The 21,373-nt window shown below is 37.6% G+C and overlaps 1 protein-coding gene across 10 annotated transcripts in view; it reads right to left on the reverse strand.

Annotated features, from left to right (window-relative positions):
* Positions 1-6: 6 nt before the first annotated feature.
* Positions 7-21,373, reverse strand: part of LOC108750605 (E3 ubiquitin-protein ligase TRIP12) — a 22,026-nt gene continuing 659 nt past the window's right edge. The window contains exons 1-25 of one of the 10 annotated variants that reach the window (XM_018490150.1): positions 20,768-20,890; positions 13,466-13,801; positions 12,810-13,118; positions 11,674-11,760; positions 8,812-9,175; positions 8,559-8,701; positions 8,235-8,450; positions 7,201-7,577; positions 6,083-6,367; positions 5,620-6,000; positions 5,384-5,556; positions 5,135-5,309; positions 4,832-5,054; positions 4,492-4,732; positions 3,984-4,392; positions 3,449-3,637; positions 3,186-3,371; positions 2,895-3,086; positions 2,597-2,802; positions 1,977-2,399; positions 1,628-1,880; positions 1,303-1,548; positions 892-1,221; positions 476-794; positions 7-388 (exon numbers count right to left, since the gene is read on the reverse strand). In XM_018490150.1, coding sequence (XP_018345652.1) covers positions 192-388; positions 476-794; positions 892-1,221; positions 1,303-1,548; positions 1,628-1,880; positions 1,977-2,399; positions 2,597-2,802; positions 2,895-3,086; positions 3,186-3,371; positions 3,449-3,637; positions 3,984-4,392; positions 4,492-4,732; positions 4,832-5,054; positions 5,135-5,309; positions 5,384-5,556; positions 5,620-6,000; positions 6,083-6,367; positions 7,201-7,577; positions 8,235-8,450; positions 8,559-8,701; positions 8,812-9,175; positions 11,674-11,760; positions 12,810-13,118; positions 13,466-13,772 — 6,231 coding nt within the window. In that variant the 5' untranslated portion in view covers positions 13,773-13,801; positions 20,768-20,890 and the 3' untranslated portion in view covers positions 7-191. Of the gene's footprint in view, positions 389-475; positions 795-891; positions 1,222-1,302; positions 1,549-1,627; positions 1,881-1,976; positions 2,400-2,596; positions 2,803-2,894; positions 3,087-3,185; positions 3,372-3,448; positions 3,638-3,983; positions 4,393-4,491; positions 4,733-4,831; positions 5,055-5,134; positions 5,310-5,383; positions 5,557-5,619; positions 6,001-6,082; positions 6,368-7,200; positions 7,578-8,234; positions 8,451-8,519; positions 8,702-8,811; positions 9,176-11,673; positions 11,761-12,809; positions 13,119-13,465; positions 13,802-15,529; positions 15,592-15,970; positions 15,989-16,315; positions 17,033-20,767; positions 20,891-21,373 lie in introns of those variants that run through there. The other 9 variants (XM_018490152.1, XM_018490144.1, XM_018490145.1 and 6 more) reach the window with 9 other exon arrangements.

Below are 21,373 nucleotides of genomic sequence, written 5' to 3' on the forward strand. Positions count from 1 at the left end.
AAATTTTTTGTTTCAAGAAATAAAAAGTCCTCAAAAGAACTCACATAAAGAATAAAAATCATCGCGACGTTGAGTTTACTTACTGACAACATACGTAATTTCACGTAGATCTTAAACGAAGTTCGGATAATTCGCGGTCTGGATAATGTAAGAGTGAAGGAGAAAATGAGGTGCCGATTTTCCATCTGTTTCTAGGAAAGATGGAACGAGTGCTGACCCTCTTGAGCGGCTATCCGCAACTTTTCCCGCATTATTTCCAAAGTGGTATAATCAGGCAGTTTTAGGTAGTTAACGCAAGTCATTACTGATGGTAGAAAATCGTCTGTCTTCATAGACGGATCAAAGGTTTTGCGCACTATTGTTAACGGAGGGGTTAAGCTTTTGAAACCTGAAAAATATAAGCATGCAGTTTACCGCTAATCTCTCTAGCTTATGAGAACACACAAATGAAAAATGAGAATAGTAAAGTATCTACCTCCAACGGGCAAACGCGGTGAACCGGTGACAAACTGAATGAATTGTCGTTGTTCTTCGCTGTTGTATTTGGACATGACCTCGAATAGAAAACGAATGGCCCGTGAGTCCGGTGTATAACCATGATCAGTCCTACAGCACTCGGCAAGAGTTTTCACGTCCCATTGTCCGCCGGTTTGTGCATGACCGCAAAATACCGCTTCCAGTTCTTCTGGGAAGAATAGTCTCAGTTGCAACGGAGGAAATACCGATTCAAAACCTTCCCGGAAAGCCTCCATTTGTCTGAATATTCCTTCGTATAAGAACCAGTGTACCACTAACTGAAATTTTACAGAGATTGCGTGATCATTGTGATTCCTCAAACGACATCGGCGAAAGAGAACGTCGAGAGTGAGTGAGAAAGAGATATGTATTTACCTTAATATATTGATCCAGATTGTAAATAGTAACGGATATTTCGCTACCGCCCTTCCTCAATTCGATATTCTCGTAGCCCGGTAATTCAAACACAAGACCCAGTTCGGAAATGGGGCACGTGTCTAAATCGAGAGCCTCAATTAATTGCGCTTTCTCGTGCGGTCGTAGCGTCTGATCTTTCTCCATAGCTTCTTTCTTCCTCACGACCTCCTGGAGCTTGCTTAAAGTGCGATATACGTCGGGACATACATATGCCAAGTCGGCTAATGTAAGAGTATGTTCCTCTCCCAGTAACCAGCGATAGAAGGTTAAACTAAATGGTAAATCCAACTAAAGAGACAATTGAATATGTTAAAAACGTAATCGAAGAGATTAAAAAAAATTTTACGAATAAGATATGCTAATTTTTACCATTCTGGAATCATATATTGCTTTCGCCATGAATTTCCCAAGAAATTTGAACTTGGTCTTCAATTTTGCTAGATGCGATACTTTAGTGTTCCATGGGATTGGCGTCGGGAAGAGCCCATGCGAGGAATTAACATATCCGTTTTCAGTAGGATTCGAACTGCCATGCCACAAGTCTAAATCAGCGCGTTGCAGTTCCTTAGAGACTAGAGCGTAGAATTCCAGAGTTGGACCGAGACCAGTACCGACCTGTAATATAAATTCTACGTTAGAGACTTGCAATAAGATTGACAATCCAAGGAGGACGTGCACACAAAAACCAACTAACTTCGTTGACGTATTGCACTTCAAGTAAGGCTTTATTAGAGGCTAAGTCTTGAATCACTAGCTCCGCTTGCTTAAGAATGTCCGTTCTCGAGATAGTTCTCTTCCTTCGTTCTAAGCGTGGCGTAACGCGCTCCTGACTGTCTGATCCTGAAAGTTCTGGCGCGGAATCCAAGAGACGTTGTAATGCTCTATCTCGATCAAACGATGTTGCATACAACAAAAGCTGCCTCGTCTCAAATGGAAAGAGAAAAGGACTGGAAATTGAAATTAATTATTGCAAATAAATTCTTGAATTATACTAAAATTAGTAAAATTAAATTTTTAATGATCGAGCTATTCGCTCTACTGACCAGACAGATGCTATCTGTTGTAACCAAGATGGCAAGTTTCCAGTCATGATCACCAGTGGATCCTGCAGTTGCCTGCTGGCTTTCGCGGCGATCTTATTATTGATGAAGTCTTGAGGTGATAGCAGGCTCATGCTTTTTAGATGAGGGAACAGTATGCCCCAATGGCGATTAAGAGCGTGCAAGAGCCGCAAAAGACACAACCCATCGAGAGAGGCATCTGTGATAGTTACTGAGGGTGGTAATGTGGGAGATAGATATGGCGCGAGGGGACAGTGTTGAAGAGGAATCATGCCTTCTAGCCAGAGACTATCTTCTTTTCTCTTTGAACTAATCTTTGTACTTTTTCCCTTTCCCTTCCTGCTATTACCCTGTGAACTCGACCCTGATTTTGGAGAGGTTGCGGCATCTTCTTCTGGTACAGGTCTGCGTTCAGAAAAAATAAAATATTTCTTTTCGGATCAGTATAAAAGTCAAAGGTCTTGTAAGTTTCTTAAAAAAAATGATATCAGCAGTAATTCTGTAACTTTTAATGACAGTGATATCATTAAGTGCGTAGCATTTTTACAAAATAAATTCTAAGTATACTTTAAAATTTCTGAAATAAATGTCTGAAAAAATACCTGTAATATATCGTATGGGTTTGCACCCATACCGCATCGTGTCCAAGTGGCGGTTCACTATCGGCCTCTGCCTCGGAGTGATCCACTCCGGAACATCCAAATTGCCTGACAGCTTGATAAACCGTCATGTTGAAAGGTAGGACCACGTCGCCAATTAAAAACTGAAGTTTATGTTTCGGCGGTCCTTGGCTTATCACAACTGCCGCCTGGAAGGAAAAGCGGCAAATGTAATCGCTCGCACCGATTTTATCGGTTTTCTCTAATCTAAAGATAGATACTCCATTGGAAAGATATATACCAGAGTATCATCAATGTCATCCTCGCTATTGTCGTCATCACTGACCATCGAGTCAGCGTCCCGTATTCTGCCGTATCCACGTACCATCAAATAACGCTCAATCGCCTGTACTAATGCAAGCGGATCTATTTTTACAGTACCGCCCTTCCATTGCTTCAAATTATTACAGTCCGGATGCCGTTGAAGATTACACTGCACAATTCAATGAAACGTTTGGGTTTATATTTCGACGTTTGCATAAAGTTGTCTTTTCTCGTGGTAATTAAATTTTACATATTTTAGAATAGTTACCTTAAGTTGATGCGTATTGAAGAATTTCAGAGCACTAGTACCGCCACGGCCAGCGCCAGAACCCGCAGGTAAATCGTGAACTTTCACCGGGAATTGTTCTAGCTGTGCAACACAGCTATTCAATTTCGTTACTAAAGCACCAAACGCCCCAGGATTAAGATCCATAATATCGTTGTTCTGTTGCATCTGGATAAATTATATCACAAAGATTACTTACATATTCATTTGAAATGAAGAAGGACAAAAAGATTGATTTTACTTACGGTAGACTCCGCAAACAATTTCCAAAACATACGAAGACGGTCGTAACGATTACCCGGTGCATCCGTCGTAGTGAGGTAGTTCAACAGAGCCTTGATAAGGCCGCTGTAATTCATTTCAAACGGCGATATATCGCTCTCGAGAACTATGTCTCTTAATTCTGTTAGTGCTGATAGCATTTCGTCCAATTCCTGTAAACATAAGCGCGAATTGTCAAAATCTGCAGAAATAATAGTTTTAATATGTATTATCATTTTGAATGTTAATTATTTGATATTTAATAAGAACTCTCTCTCTCTCTCTCTCTCTCTCTCTCTCTCTCTCTCTCTCTTTCTCTCTTTCTGTCTACAATTTATTCTTTCATAAATATACTAATAATATGATAAACACAAAACTTTGTGGTCAAACTTTTTTATCATCCTATTTATACATAAAACTATTTAAAGATAAAGATATAGAATAAATGTTGATAAAACGTCCAATGTTTAGCAACCTTTATTTATAATAATAATAAAATTGTTTACTTAATGCACTTACATTTGATTGCAATCGCTGTATCGCAGCAGTCAGTCGAGCAAGAACTGTTAGGGCGGGATGCGAACAAGGTGCATCGTCCTGATATCTTGCCAAAAATTGGGCTGCTTGCTCGCGTACCCATGCTTTTGCCTTATCCCGATTTCCACCAGTTAAGCTCGGATTACTTGGTGGTTTTGACAAATTCGTGGACGAGCTCGAGTCTCTCTTGTCATTGCTAGTACTGGACGAGGACGATTTCCGACCCCATTTGGCCGGATTGAGATTTCCCAAAAATCGATTATTCTTCGGGGTAAAACCAGTAAACAGGGACTCCGGTTGTTGTGTTTGTTGCGGTGTGGTGGTGCCCCCCAATCTCGAGAAACGACCCTTCTTATTCTGTCGTTTTTTCTTCAATACATCACCAATCCTTCTAATAAATAGAAAGACACGATTTATAAATACGATATAAATACCATAAATGATTATTTAAAAAATTGTAAATATATCAGTGAAGACATCTTGTACTAACAAGTGAGCACTTTGCGGTGCGCTTGTTTCCTCTACACTGTTGTTTAATTCCGTTCTGTGTGGTTCCAGCGAAGCACTGATATTTGGTTTATACTGGCACGACGACGCGATTGTGCCGAACAATATGTTGCCATTCGAAGATGGAGAGACAACTGGAGACGTGGCACTACTAGAAGACAACATTGTGGTGGAAGAAAGTGGTGTATTAGACGGACCTGGCTGTGGGCTTGGTAATGATGTACCTAAATACAATGTAAAATATTATATGATCCAGTATGATATGTATATCACATATGTTTGGTAATGGAATAGTAAAATGCATTAAGAATAAAGCAACTTACCAGAAGGGCACTTAGGTGGTGAAACACCAAGAGGTACTTCGGGATCTGCTAATTGACGAACTTGATGCAGTACGCCCTCGCGATGAAAATGAACCCCAAATACTTGTGGTAATCTCTTCATCAAGATACTCGCCATTTGAAGAGCTCCGATAACTATACGTAAATCTTGCGACGCTAACATACCAGCTATATGTGACGAAACCACTTGATTCTTTAGAACATCCTGTGTGCAAAAGAAAACATTAGTACATAAAGTATATGTCACAAACAAGAAAATATACTGTCGCTTAATATATATTTTACCTTAAGTAAGTCAGTTGAAGCATAATACACCATACGAAGAAGAGCTCGGAGGCATTTGCATTTTACAGCGGGTCCAGCTGAACTGCTATAAACCTCATATAGTACAGAGAATAAAGTTCGAATAAAAGACACTAGCCATTCGTTCGTTTCAATTACCGGAGGCACAACATCCATACTGAAATCAATAATATAACTGCATTAACGACAAAATTGTTTGTAATCTCAAAAGATCGCAAATGTAATTTATACCTAGATGAGCAAGTTGGACGCTTTCCCTCAGTGGGATTGGCGTTTACTCTCCGAAATATACTTCTTGTCATTCCTATATCCTCGTTAATTTGTTTCATCACAGTCAGATCTATAGTGTAAGTTCGTCCTAAGGAAGTAAGGCATATCTCATCTTCGCCATTTTGAAACGCCATCTAAAACATGTATTTAATGATTAATTTTTCGTATTCACTCGTTGATTAAAGCGACGAAATTACCTCGATAATTCTAGAATCTATAGTACTGAACGGATGGGAACATTGTCTTTCGTCGCGCCATTCCCACTGGACAGTCTCCTGTTGATTGCTGGTCCTTTCGAGTAAACTATTTACACTGAATATTCCATCTGTTGGTAACGGAGGCATAAGCTCCTCGATTAAACACGTAATTTCGAACCACTCCTGCGGTGTACGCGGCACCAACTCCACGTCTTCCGTTTTAACTTCCAGAGATCCAGTTAAAAGATAACTTAATGTGAAAGCTATATTTTGTTGCAGCAACAATTGCGCCAAGTCGGGACAGCGATTTGATATCACAGAGAGCATTCGTAATACAGTTATGAAATTGTTAGTGCTGTTAACCGGCGGCGTAATCATGAGCTGTAATGGAATAATGTATAAACAGTAGGGACAAAAATAAAAATGATTACAACAATAAGTATTTTACTGATAAAACTCGTACCAGCTGTTGTAGATTCTGTAAGAGTTCAGCATTGATAATTTTATGCAGCATTACAGGATCATGTTGGAAACTGTCAACTAATCGACTGAATGCTTGACACACACACTCGACGCTTTTTTTATCTTGATTCGTTAATCTGCTCGTTAATAATGACAAACTATCCACTACCAAATGAAAATCATCAGGATGAAGATTTTGGCAGCAGTTTGCAGTAATTGTTAACGCTGCACGTTGTGCTGTGATGTTGAAGAAATCAACAAATTTCAAACAGGCTGAAACCCCACCCTGAAAAATAATAAGATTTTGCAATTGAATTTTAAATAATAAATTTATTTTTAATTAATTGTAATAAAAGTAATAAAAGTCATCACGTGTTTCCAAAGCATCACATAAAAGGAAATTTTTTTTATCTAATTTGAACATTTGAAATATCTTCGTTATTAAGGATACTATAGATACAGTATAGATAAACCGAGTATGACGCGCGAGACCTAGCTTTCGGATGCGAGAGAGACGGAACGCAACTCAGAACTCTCTTCTCTCTAACAGACAAAGAACAATCTTAGAGAGAGAAGAGAATTGTGTTTCCTCTCTCTTACACGAGAGGCCACCAGCAAATACTTGGCATATAGTATATGCTCGGCCTATATATGTTATACATGGTTTCCATTTGGTGACACGACATAACTCTACCCTTTTGTCTGTTACTATGGAATGCCAAGATGGAACGACCTGTATCAGAGAAACATACCGTGTATCCAATAAAAATTTTAGATCTAAATTATTCTATTTGAAATATCTAATAGTATTTATATATAATTTTCCACTTTGAAAATATAAAAATTATTATTTTTCTAAACAATTTTAGAAATATTAAGAATATAAAATGCAATAAAATCAGATATAGTCATCAAAAGTCATGATATTCTGACATAGAATATAAAATTTCAAGTAACAATCTAAATCTTTCGATAATTTTGTAATAAAAATTCTTATATATAAAATTATGAGCTAAGTCAATTATTGCAAGGAAGATATATGAGTAAATTGAGTAAAAAATGCAATTGCTTTATATGCAAGTTAGGAAATATATGCGAGTTTAGAACATGTGTACATACCGCATGTAAAATTGTTTTGCTGTGTCTACGTGATAACATGGCTAATGCTGTCAAACACTGTTCAGCTACGTCCATGCACTCGATCGATTCGAGTTTTTGTAGGAACACCGGCACCGCATCCACTACAACAGTGGACGACCGTGGCAGCGCCTCCATCATATACGTAAGAGCACGACACGCATGGGTCATTATCGCGAAATTATGTTCAATTCCCAATAAATTAATTAAAGCTGCCACCACTTGTTTAACAGGAAAACCGGTTAGAGTATCCTCGTTGCCCATTACAAGAATCTCTCCCATGTTCATGACGGCCTGCAATTGTTCTCCCTCATCCTCAACAGCTTGTAAACCGGCTAGAAGTTGTTGCGCTTTAGCAGCTGCAAATTAGTTTAAAGATCAGTATACCGAATAAACGATATTTCGACATGCTATTTATAGAAGCGAAGTGTGTCGTACAATTAAAGATTATTTATAAGTTGTCATAGAGGTTGGTAAAAAACATGTTTTAAACAGTTTAAAATATGTTTAATCGATGTTTTTAACATGTTTTAAACACGTGTTTTTAATATTGTGAAAAGTATGTTTAAAGTATTAAAAATATATTATATTTAAAAAGAAACACCATATTTTATTTAAAAAAAAAAAAAAAAAGAAAAGAAAAGAAAGTCTTTACCAGTCATGGTTGTCACAAACATGAATGTAATAAAAATATACTGCGCATGTCTATAAAATTGTCATTGGTTTAGAGAGTGAGGTAGCTTAAATCATATCGCTCTCTCTATTTCTAAATTAGTGAACTAAAGAAAGATATGACTCAATTCTTTCTAACAGAGCACAGATGTTAAGTTCAAGGAATGTGTATAGTCTATACTTATTAGAACTATGATCGATTCACAAACAACGCGTGAATTGTGAACTGTCTCTATTAAGAGGGAGAGGGAGAGAGGGAGAGAGAGAGAGAGAGAGAGAAAGAAAGAGAAAGAGAGAGAGAGAGAAGAGTTACAATATATCGACAAAAGAATTAATTTTTATACCGGAACTTGCACCCATGCTTCGATTAAGCAAGTGTTGCATCCGCGGTCCTAATGCACCGAACACATGAGGCGGTAGACCTCTAGCCTCCAATAAAGCTTGCAATCGTCCAACTTCTCCATCATCGCTTTCGCTATCACCTGTCGTTCCTGACATTCCAGATGGTCCTCCACCAGCTTCGCGTGCAAGTAGGAAATCGAAATTTTGAATGACGCGATCTAACATCGTACAACAAAATTGATCAAGCATTAAATATCTATTAAGCTTAGACATCAATAGCATTTAACCTGTGGCGGATGTCGCAGTTGATGCTGACTCCTCCTCACCTGTGGTTGAGACTAACTGACTGCTCGGAATAGAGGATGATACGGAGGTAGCGCTGATAGAGTCATTGCCTGACATTACACTACCCAATCCACCGGAGCCGCTCTCCACCACCGGCTTCCTCACGCGTGATGAAGAGCGATGTCTGTAACAATGCCAGCCAGAGATATTATTATAATTTGTTAACTGATTATGTAAGATCTCTTGTCAAGTTCGCAACTGAATTAGAAGAGAAAAGTATCTCTGACTGGCTACCTTGAACTCGAACAGGAACCCGTTGTAGTGTCTTTCTTGTGATGTTTCCCCGAAGTCTTGTTGCTAGATGGCAATTCCTTCGGCTGTTCACCGGTAGCTTTCGCGCGAGAGCGTAGCAGGTGCTTGTGTGTAGAATGAGGGTGTGTAGGGTTGGCAGAAACGGTGGCAGACACAGGTGGATTGGCAGTGGCTGTTGAAGCGATGCCACTCGTGCCTGCCCCGTCATGTGCCAACGCCCCCCCACCACTCTCCACAGAGTTACTTGCTGCGTTACCCACTCTGATGCTGGACTTGACACCCAGGACTTGACTACTCGTGCTGCTACTCGTTGCGCTACAGGTCGCACCGCCGTGAGATTTCGAATCTAAAATATCCAAATGTCACACAATCATTGAGATACATAGGGTAAAGACTAGGTTGAAACTTGTCGCGTGTGGCTGTCTAACACTGCGTACATTGTTATTTATATATGGATGTCAAAGTTGCTGTATAAATACATATATGCAACATTTCTTATTTACACTTTCGATACACGTAAAATATCTTCAAAACGAAAAAGAAAACATGATGACTCTTATCCCGTGCACAATTACAAAAGTCAAACATTTTCGCAAGTTAGTTCATTATAAGTGATGTATGATTTCTATCATGATGTGTCTTATGCAATTTTATATACAATTTTGCCTGTCAATTGTAAAAATATCTATTAAATATTTTTATATAAAATCAAGCATAATAGTTTTTTAAAACTGTTCCTTTAATTGGTTTTTTTTATGTTCCTTTAATTGTTTTGTTTTTGGTCAGTTTATGAATCTTCTTAGTTAAAATCATACAGTTTTAACAACATTTAATGTTGTAAACTTTCTCACAGAAATTAGAGATCGTAATATTAAGTATTGTCTAAATACCAACAGCTATGATAGGTAAAATGTAAATTCACAAAGATTATATGCACCTATTTTAAATAATTTTCATTCTAACAATTCTAACAATTTCGTAATTTACAAGCAACTTTCATCGAGCAACAGAAGCAATTTCTATTTGTTATCTGAAGGAAAAACATTTAATTTCTGCCATCGGTAGTACAAAACACTAATTATATTCAATAATGTTGTATTGTAACGACCCAAGTTTCGACATGGTATTGTTCGATTTCTTCGCGTTAAGAAAAGACAGTACGTGTCATCCCCATTTCCATAAATCTTGAAGATACGTATTATAGCTGCTAGAGCAGGTACAAATTGTACTAAAACGGATTTGAAAAAAAAAAAAAAAAAAAACAAAAAAAACAAAATTATCTTTTGAGATAATACATTGAATTTTACGAGATCAGAAATTATACCTAGGTACCAGATAACTTTTCTACTATGGCAAAAACGTGAAAAGTGAAAAATTCCTCCATTAGCTTCAATGATAAACATTTTTTTACTTTTCATGTTTCTACCTTACGTGATCGTTATACTGGACTTAATCGCTCAGTGTATTGCAAGTTTAGCTGAAAACTGTCAGAATTATTAAATATATCTAAAATAGGAACATTTTATACATTTCATATTAACTCTAAAAAAAACTCGCATAACAACCAATTAGTAAATATAAAAGAGAAGATTAATGATTGTAAATGATAATATCCAATAACAAAGATATTACTACATAATAAAAGTCATCTTTCACAGATGACTCTTTTCAAGATGAAAACTTCTTTTAAAAGACCAGAATGAATTAATTACAAGTTTCTAATATTAAAGCAATATCAACTTATGATATTTCTGCGACAAAATGCTATAGAATATGTCAGTTTGAAGAATACTAATATCGACATGAAAAAAGAAATTTCCGAAGACAATTGTACTTGAATGTACATTGTATTAACTACATTCAATAAATTCTATTACGTATTGAAAGAACGAAAGCAAGATCAGTTTAACCTCATGATGATATACAGAATTCCACAGAAAAAATTGCTTATCCACAGAATTTCCGACACCAGTATTATCTCGAAAGCAATAAGATATTAGCGATACAAAAAAATAAAGAAATAGAAAAAAATAAGGAATAAACACTCAAATTTTAAGATATTTATTACAAAAATTGGAATTGTTATATTAAAAATAAATTCGTAATATTGCGTATATTATGATTCCAATTGTACAAAAAAAAAATATTATTCTAAATTAGAACTAAAATAATATAAAAACTGAAATAATAATTTCGATATCGATAACTTTTATAATATTTTACTCAATTAAAAGTTATTTGATTTATATATAATTGTATGTGGTGTATGATATGTTAGATAACTTTACGAAAATGTTTGCAAATAGTTCATAAACTTCCAGCACGATATTTGTACAATATACTTCTGAATATAAAAGATAACTTTTTCTTTCATTATAATAAATATCTATAAATTTCTATATTATAATAAATTTAAAAATACATCTTTCTAATTTTTATATATCCAATTATATATAAATTATTAATATAATCTTATTATGTGTGTGTAAGAAAAAAGATTTAAATTTAACGTTATCTTAAGTCACGATGATGCGTTTTTAATTACCGTATTCGTGGTAATTGTCAGATTTAACAAAATATAAGTATCATAGAAGTTGGATAGAATTGTATTTCCCTTAATTATATTTACGTAATTAATATCATGCATGAATGAGTTTGATACAGAAGTTTACCTGATATTAAGTACAGTAAATGATGATACTTGCATATGGATGTATAGAGAATAAGTTCAGAATGGAGAGTTCAATGACTCGGATGTACATTTAAGCTACTCGCGAATTTATAAGAGAAAATAAGGGGAAGGAAGAAAATGTGGTACGAAGAGTGTGTACTCCTTAAGCTTACCTTCTTGATGGTAGGTTTGTGTTGATATTGGAAAAAGTGCTTTGACAGCAGACACAAATCCTTCCAGACATTCGCTCATCCTCTGGCCTAATGATACAGTCTGATCTATGACTCTTATCTTGATAATGCTTGCGTTTTCTAAATTTTATTATATTCCTATCTCTCGAAACATTTTCACACTTTCTTTGCCTCTTATTGGCCAAATCACTCCCTTTCATTTACACAAATATTACACACAAGACTCGTTATATTCACGACTGACCTGACGATAGTGGATCAAAACTCGTAATAAAACGCACGAGTTCTGTATCATATATTTCTGTATACTGTTTTATATTTCGAAAAATCAAAAATTTTTCAAGTCTGCTGACAAATTAGCAAACGTTACACAAATAGAAACGTAACAAGTAGAGATAAATTGCATGTGTAAATATAGAGATATGTATTTCATAAAGAGCTTTTTGTTTGGATTTATGTAAAGCTAACATATTACCTAGCTATACAATTTGTTCTTTCTTCTCTCTGTATGCATTGTTTAAAAAATCAAATTTACACTAAAGAATTAAATTAGTTATCGTTGTTTTTTTTTTGTTATAAAACAATCAGAGCTACAAAAGAAAATTCTTTTAAATACTTAATAGAGTAATTAACATTGCTTACACATAATAATTATAATATATTCATAATTAAACATTTTAGAAAGATTTTTTTTTAACTAATATTGTAATGTTTGTTATAAATTATTTGTAAAATATTTATTGATTTTGCTTTCTTCTATCATATCCAAATTTTCTTAACATAAAATAAAAAAAAAGTTTATTATATCAAAGTTTATTATATCAATTTATTAAAATTTAAATCTTAGAACTCTATGATATATAATGCTATAAATTAAACAATTTTAAAAAACTTTTATTTTCATCATTAAAATTAAAAAATTAAAAAAAAAAGAGCAAAATATAATTAATAAAACATACATAGCATGAATTGTTAATACAAGTACTTGTTAAAATTTTGATATCAGTTTTAAGAGTCATTATAGATGTAAACAATCTCAAAACAAAATTGTATCTTCACGCAAATCACACATCACAATCCTACGATCAACAATAACGGCTAGAAAAATGTGCACTAACCTCCTCTTCCTCTCGATGTGGATGGATGACTAGTGATCGATGTAGCACTCGATGAAGCTACTAAGTTGCTGTAGGTACTTGTCTTTCGGCTACCGTATCCACTGGGCAGTGACAAATCGTAACTGCTAGTTCCCTGTGTCAATGCTTGAGGATTCTGTGGTGTACGGGAACGTGTTCGCGATGCCACACAATCGGTAGGTGTTAAACTTGACTCTGGTAGACTCGTCCTCGCTGCACTACGCACTCTTGTACTGCTACTACTGTTGTAACTGACTTGGTGAATCTTATGATGAGACCTCCAGTCGGTTTCTGTTGCAATATTTCAACGCGGTCATATAAATCGATTTGTTAATAAAGGATTTGAAAGAATTCGAGTACCAAAATATATTTAAAAACAAAAAATAAAAAAAAATAAAAAAAAAACAAGTCCATTTATATGTTATCATGTAATAACAAACTAAGATTGCACAGGTGATACAATATTGGAATTACATTCCAAAGAGAAATTATAAAATACTTTCCATTTGGTGACACAAGTCGTTCTGTCTTTATTCTCATTAAATGTTAAGAAAGATAAACTTTTTGTCACCAAATGGAAAGCACTCATAAAGCGTTTGGGTTATTGCATATCCTACTTTGTTCGATCCTATAATCACCTGAATAAGATTCTAAGCCAGCTCCATGACTTCTTCGTTCACCTCTGATTCTGCCCTCTCCCTTGGAAGAATCAATCGAATGTGTGTGCGGTGTATTACTGTCCACTTGAGATGTCTGCAGGTCACTGGTGGTCTGTCTACGCCTCTTCTCTTCCACGCTATCTGGGATCACACCAGTACTTTGTCGTTTTCTGTAGCTATTCGAGCCACTACTAGAGCTTTTCCCCCTTGACTTAGAGGTGTCTGCTGAAGCACTGGCCTTCTCTACAGACCCCCCTGATGACAACTGATCTTGTTGATCTGCCATAGATTAATCGACTCATGCCACTATTCTGTCTGTAAAAGAGAAACCACAGCACACTATTAATTACATAACATATCTAAATATGGTAATTATCTCATCTGTATTTACACGTATTTATAACTGTACTATTTAGAACATAAGGTGCTTTTCAGTAAGAGACAGATAACACATGTTTTCTTTTTACTTGAAGCCAAGAAAGATAAAATGACGTTTGTATCACTAAATAAGAACAGTAAATCTTTACTTGTTATTTATCAATATTAAATAAGATGAAATAATTCACTGTGTTACATTGTAACATCTGTATCACTTGTTGAAAAGTGAAATCCATAAAGGTATTTGTAAAACATGTTGACAAAAACATCGTTCTATCTTTTTCAGCATTCCACATAAGTAACAAAGACAAAATGATATTTGTATGACTTGTGTTATTAATGTAGATAGTTTATTTTTTATCTTGGTCTAATTCTTTATTTTTGCCTAGCTCTAAGAATTAAAAAAGAATGAAGAATAAGTTGAACCAGATTAAAAAGTTAATCTACATTGGAAGGAACGGGCGCGCGCGCGCGCGCGCACACACACACACACACACACACACACACACAAAAGTAGAAAAAGCTCATAAATTACTTTTTCGTAAGAACACATAAGAATACGTGTAAAAAGTCCAAATATACATATTCTTAAGAATAACCTTGGGCAAAAAAGAATCTTTTGAAAATTTTGATAGATTTAACATTATTCATACGATCTGTTTGCGTTGCTTGCATATTTTGAACTTATCTTCGCTTTTCAACATCCGAAATATGTTTATTTTGTTTTAAGTATAAATTTTTCGGGAATTTTAAGCAACGCGAACAAACCTATATACAAGTGCAAAATTAATGGATAATATTCTGTATATAAATAAACCGTGACACCAACAATAAATATATCAATCCTGTTCCTTAGGAATACCTATATATCGCGCGCGCGTACGTGCAAAGTTAATATTTAGAATGGTTTCTGTAAATGAACGACAAAAAATCCAATCCTTACAAAAAAAAAAAAAGAACAGTTTGTATCTTTCAAGATGACTAAGTACCATCGAACTCTACTTGCAAGTTACTACGTAACACTCTTATTCGCGTATAAGTACGATGCGTAACAACGAAAGCGACACACAATAATGGAGAGCTGGGCGCACTCGCTAGAGAAAGACAAAAAAAATCGGATGTACGAATCAGATCGAATCGTCCGTCGCGGCCTGCCCCCCCTTTGTTGGAGAAAAACATTAACAGATGCCCGTTGCGTTCGTTTACTTTCCATTATCACTCGTTCCCGAAAATCACGGACGGCACAGATAGACGGACATGCGGAACGGATAGGTCGTTTTTTTATCGCGTGACAACCAGTATGACCATCGTTAAAATTGGAACCGTGGATTTTTAATCGAGCGCATTAAAAAAAAAATTTAAATGCCTCATGTTCCTTAAATGCAACCTCGCGGATCCATCGTCAACCTCGAGCGTTCGCTGCAACGCCACGAACTGAATAGCAACAGCGATATCGACAGCCCGATTTCCAAGAAGAGGGAAACAAAGAGAGAGAGAGAGAAGGGAGGGAGAGAAAGAAAAAGAGAAAGAGAAAATTAAAGGATTGATGCCTCAGCTCGAGCCATATGCGCTCGGATAACAAGAGCGTGACTAAATAAAACGGCCGCGGGGCGCGATACGCAATTAACGTTTCCCCCCCACGCGGCAGCAAAGATAGTAACGAACCGAGAATCATAACAAACACTACAACTGCTACTTTGCTCGCTGGCCTAGCTAAACTGATTGGTTGGCTGGTCGAACGACTGCTGACTAGTCTGGTTTGGTCTGAGTCCGTCTATCTGGCCGTCCGTTCGGTATCACTGACTGACGCGAAATTGTGCCGTTGACATCACAGCGTGGGAGGGGGGAGGGGGGGTCCCTTCTTCCTATCTCGACGGCGAGCCTGACGGATTACTCAGAATACTCAGTCACGACAGATGCGACTCGCGAGTACGGAGACAGCCATCGGCGGCAACGGTGGAGCAACGCTTTGTTGCAGAGGGGCTCTCGCTCCTTGAAACTCGTATTTGTAACGTAACAAAGAGACTCATGGAACGAGCCACCATTTGCTCTCTCACGATCGAGCAATGGAGGACGGGTTTCCACTCTTCCTCGTCCTACTCTGACCCGCACGCGTTCGGCCTCACTCGCTCCGCCGTGCGTGACCTCAGGTTGAAATCCTCCAAAAAAGAGAAGCCCACTCTCTCTCCTCCTTCCGTCTTCGCGGCGCCCTTATTCGTAGAGCTCCTCTTCTCTTCCCCGTTTCTCCCTCCTCTCCCTCTCGCCCCTCCCCCTAACCCCACCTCGCCCATCCCTCTCACTGCCGTATGTACCTACTTACGTCCGTCGCCTCTTTGCTCTTCCTCCCACCCGTTTCTCTCTCCGTTCACCCCACGCACTGATGCCTCTCGGCAAGGAACTCGATTCGAAAACTGTTTAGTGCACTTGCGAATCGAGTGTTTTGCTATTTACCTGAATGCGGGAGAAACACGCCCAAGGCATCGCGGCGACAATGACGAGACGATGACGAGATTTCGCGATCCTTTTTAGCTCGGATATTCTTACTCTTGGCCTGCTGGTACGTGATTAAACGCGACGAGACGAGACGAAACGAGACGAGATGTTTCCTTCGTTTTATCGTTTCACACACCGAACGTAGCGCATAGGCACGCCACACGGGAGACACGGACACTGGGCTCGAAGAACAGCCCAGAACAGCCGAGTGAGGCGGAGGAATGAGAGAGCGTTCGTGGCTGTCCGCGAGTCCGCGCCACGGCGCACAGAGGAATCGTGTGGTATAACGCACTGTAACGCACGTACGCATATACACGTACGCGCACACACACACAGACACACACAAGCACACACACTCGCTAGACGATCGTCGAGCAACGAGGGGAAAACGTTTCACGCCGAACGCGATCGAGACGGGACGCGCACTGTAGCAGAGTCGACGGAATCAGGAATGTCGAGCCACGGGTTGGCTAGAACTGGGTGGCCACAGAACGCTCCGCCCCCGTCACCAATGTCACACACGCCAGCGAGCCAGCCGTGCCAAACCAGCAATGCCAGCACGCGCAGCCAAGGCGAGATAACGAGGCAACGGCAGGCATGCAGACACCAGCAGACACGCACACGATACACGCGCGCGCGCACACGATCAGCGGGGACCAGCCAGCCACAGCCAGCGGAAGCCCGTACACGCTACACGCTGCGTTCGGAAACCTGTCGCCAGTCTACGCGAGGGAGAAGCACCTCACTTCCCCCCTGCCGCCGCCACCGCCGCCGCCGCCACCGCCGCCGTGCGGTGCCTTGTCGCGCGCACCAATCACCGTTGATTATCTGCGTCAGGGCTGTACTTGGGTGCGCGCTACGCTAAGGCGCTTCATTGGGGCTCAATGAAAATTTATCGCATTTTTTTTTTCTTAGAAGTGCGTTCAAGAATTCAGAATATAGCATTTTATCTCTGTTATTCATAGAATGTTATGCAAGGATCAAAAATGATACCTGGACGAAATTTCTGAACGCAACACTATCCTGATCCTGTAATTCCTCAATCTCGACATCGACTAAAATTATTAAAAGTAACGTAACAGTGTTATAATTTTGTATTCAACAGTGTAAATGTTATATTGTGGTGTTACATTACACTAAGAAAACAAAATTTAAGTGTTTTCAACGAAACTCATTAGTTGAAACATTTTTTTAACGCACAACCAAATATTTTCTTTTGCCGAACAACGAACTTAATTACTTCTGCTACATTTTTCAGCCTTATAGATAACAAAAATATTTTTTTACATTAACTAAATAGTTTAGTTGGTAAATAAATATTTTTATTCGATTTTTATTCGACAGCTTTAAGCTATATTGAGAAAAAAAAATCAAATTCACAAGCAATTATCACATGTAATGTTTTCTTCGATATTTATGTTTATATATTATAAAAAATATTATAAAATTGACTGCGATGATAAAATATATCTTTCTATGAAACATACATATTTCGTAATTTTGTGAAAAAATAAAACAGCTGATGGTTTATGTGCTAGGAATAAAATTTTACTTCGCCGTATTGATAAATAAGAATTTGTTTTTGTGAACTTACTGTTTAATTAACAAATATTTATTTACAAAACTGAAACTTATATTGATAAAAGCAACTACATTTATTGTTTACATAGACAAAATATTCTGTTAAAAATACCAATTTTGCTGACGGCACTATTTTTTTCTAATATATCTTCATATTATTGAATGCAAAATTATATTATTATTGATATTACATTTTTTTTTATTTATTTCGATTGATTTTAACATTATTAGTATTGTCACGTGCGTTATATTATATTGCGCATTATATGTGGTGAAAAACTGCGCAACAGGAATACCATAACACTGTCGTTAAAAATGATAAATCAGGGTACTGGGAAAGAGATACAATGAATTCATATGCGCTCCCTAGATAGAACATAGAAAGCCTGTTCTTTTTCTATACCCTAGGATTGAATTTCTTGTAGGGTTCATCTTTTGTCTTTTTCTTTCCAATGTGAAAAGGAAAAGAAGAAAGGTGAACTATTTAAAAGAAGTTCAATTCTGAAGTATGGAAAAAGTACAGGCCTAGAGTGTGTTAAATTGTCACAATAATATCAGCTACTTCCTGTTTAGTGGTACAAGTCGACACAAGAATTATTTTATTTTTCTTGACGTTCAGTAAGTAACAAAGATAGAACAATGTCACATTACCCATCATAGAATAACATAATGATTTTGTTTGTCACTTATGAGTGAACTTGTAAGTGACAAATAAAATCATGATAACATATCCTTGAGATGATTGACTTCTGTGTACTACCTATGTCTTTTTTTCCATCCTTCTCTTACTCTCTTAAGCTTATAAAATATTATTACGTGTTACATTAAAATATAAATTTTATGGCACACGTAAAAAAGTTAATCAATTTGTCAGAGCGAATCAATAAATTACTGATTACGCATATGGGATTATTTTCATATTTCTCATCCTATTGAATATTTCTGAATTGGTCGTAAAAGGAGATGATGAAATAAATAGAAAACATGGAACAAAGTTTTTATGCGAATTCTTGTTTTCGAGAAAAATGAGTAAAAATTAGAAAATTAATTACGTATTTATTAATTTTTTAATTCATTAATATTATGCGTCAGTATTAATACAAAATTAATAAAAAATTAACACAAAATTAATATAAAAAATATAAAACGTTTCACTACATAAAACAATTAAAAATCATTTAAATTACTAAACGAAATATTTGTAAATATTAAGAACACTACTTTTCAACAAAATATATAAAATATTTCAAAAAAAATTTTTTAAATCATGTTTCACGAGAATGTATATAGTGTCATATAAACTTTTTTACTCTATTCATTCCCATTTACAGTTAAACTTTTTTGATTAAATTCCACTCCCTGTTCGATCATGACACCAGGTCGGGGACACCCCAGCCAATATGACTATCGAACGCGAATGACATTATATTGTGAACGAGGAACTAATTTATTACGACGTATATATAGCGCAAGGAAAAAAATTCGCATGATTTCTCGCTTCTGACATCACTGGCCAATATGGCCGCGTCGAGGGATTAGAAAATTTTAAAATAAACCGAATAAACGATTAAAAGTTACTTCTCCCCCGCGACGGGGAGAGGATACAGAGAAGACATCAGCCCCTTGTCGCGCGCATGCGCAGGATTCTCCCTTCGGATCCAGGGTCCAGGGAAACTGCCTGGCCGCTCCTGCGCTTCAACCGCGTGGCGCGCGAATCGCCATCTTGCCTGGTCGTTTTTTAAATTTACATTTTTACTGGCGGCCAGCGAGAACCTGTCCGTTGGTGGCCGCCGTGCACGCTTACGTAAAACCCGCTTTTCCGAGGTTACTGAAGTTCTGTATGGCAGACCGTACGCGTAATCGATCGATCGAATTCTCCATTTAAAAAAGAAAAAAGAAACAAAATGATATGTGCGTAATACACGCGCGACGCTGACGTACCTTTCGCGCGCGCGTGCCATTTATGTAACCCGCGCTTATGTATTTATTCTTACGTGCGCGTTATCGCTGGAAATTGATGACGTTCGCACGAAACAATTTTGTCATCATTTACCTTTACGGCGAAGTAAAACCGATTGGAAGAGATGCGCGTATCATCTATCTGAGGCCTCTCTGTTTATCCGACTCGAGTTCTCGAGATAACGCGAATTCCTAAGTCCACCGCACTGATGGAAGAAACATCGATTTTTCGGCAATCGCTTCGTGCTCGTGCCTCGAACGATAAAAGTATCTTATCTGTCGTCTCGTCGACGATCAGTTTTATGAGTCGTACTGCCGCTTTTGCGCAAATATTACGCGTTTCAAGGTCCGATCGGATCGTAAATATATATGTACAATATATGTATATATGTTCATAACCGATCGAGGTATTGCGTCGTTCGGAAATGGCGTTTAAATATTAAAACATGAGACGCAAATCACGACGGTTCTCATCGTGTCGTTTCCAAGTTCCGTTTCGCTACGTCGCATTGCGTCTGATTGCGTCGCGTTGAAATACGACGAAACGACGACATTGGGAGCGGAGGCGAAAAAGACAGCGCTTTTTATTGTGTTGTAACAGATTGCGCCAGATTTCCGGTCCCGATCGCGGCGAGCGGCTACGATTGGCTGGGGAAAAAGATTTCCGGCAGGGGCCAATTGGCCATCGATAAACGATTGCAAACGGCTACCCGTGGCGATGTCAAAACAGCCTGCGTTCCTGCCTGCGTCTGCACGTCGCATTCGATCAGCTGTCTGTCGTCCGTCGATCGGTCGATCGTCGCAACCGATGATGACAACGATAAAAATGATATCCTCGTCGCCAATGTAACGTAAATGTTCCTTACTCACCGCAAAAAGGGAGCTCCTCCCTGGAAGTCGGACTCCAGTTACGCAACGCGATGCGCGATGGGACACGTGAAAATACGGAGTGAGCTGTCAAGTCGATCCGCGCGGCGTGTCGTCTGCTACGAGATATCTCGACCGCAGCACAAGCAGTTCGTCGAGATGTTTGATGTTGTGGCGCGCATCGCGATCGTTTCAGTACTTTACGTCTGATTGGTGGACGTACCGAGTTTCCAGTTCTTCCAGTTGCGCCGACCAATTGTTGCGTCGAACGTGACCCAGCTGAGAATGCTGTATGTGCACTTGCCATTAGGTTTGTTCTTGCGGCTATTAGCGTTTTTTTCATTGGAAGAATTAGTACACACTGAGTGCAATTGAATGCAAATTAATTCACGTATTTTCAGTGTTAATAAAATTAACCGGTTTAATTACATATTCTTTGTTGTCACAATGATTTTAAAAGGATCAAATTATTTATTAACACCGAAAATATGTAAACCGATTTGCACTTAATTGCACCAATATTGCACTAGTTTATAGTGAAAAACGTTATAAAGGTAAGGTTATCGTAATGTCTATGCATAATAGAGGAAATATTCGAAACAGGAATAA

Source organism: Trachymyrmex septentrionalis, unplaced genomic scaffold (assembly GCF_001594115.1).
Source record: "Trachymyrmex septentrionalis isolate Tsep2-gDNA-1 unplaced genomic scaffold, Tsep1.0 scaffold37, whole genome shotgun sequence".
NCBI classification, from domain to species: domain Eukaryota; kingdom Metazoa; phylum Arthropoda; class Insecta; order Hymenoptera; family Formicidae; genus Trachymyrmex; species Trachymyrmex septentrionalis.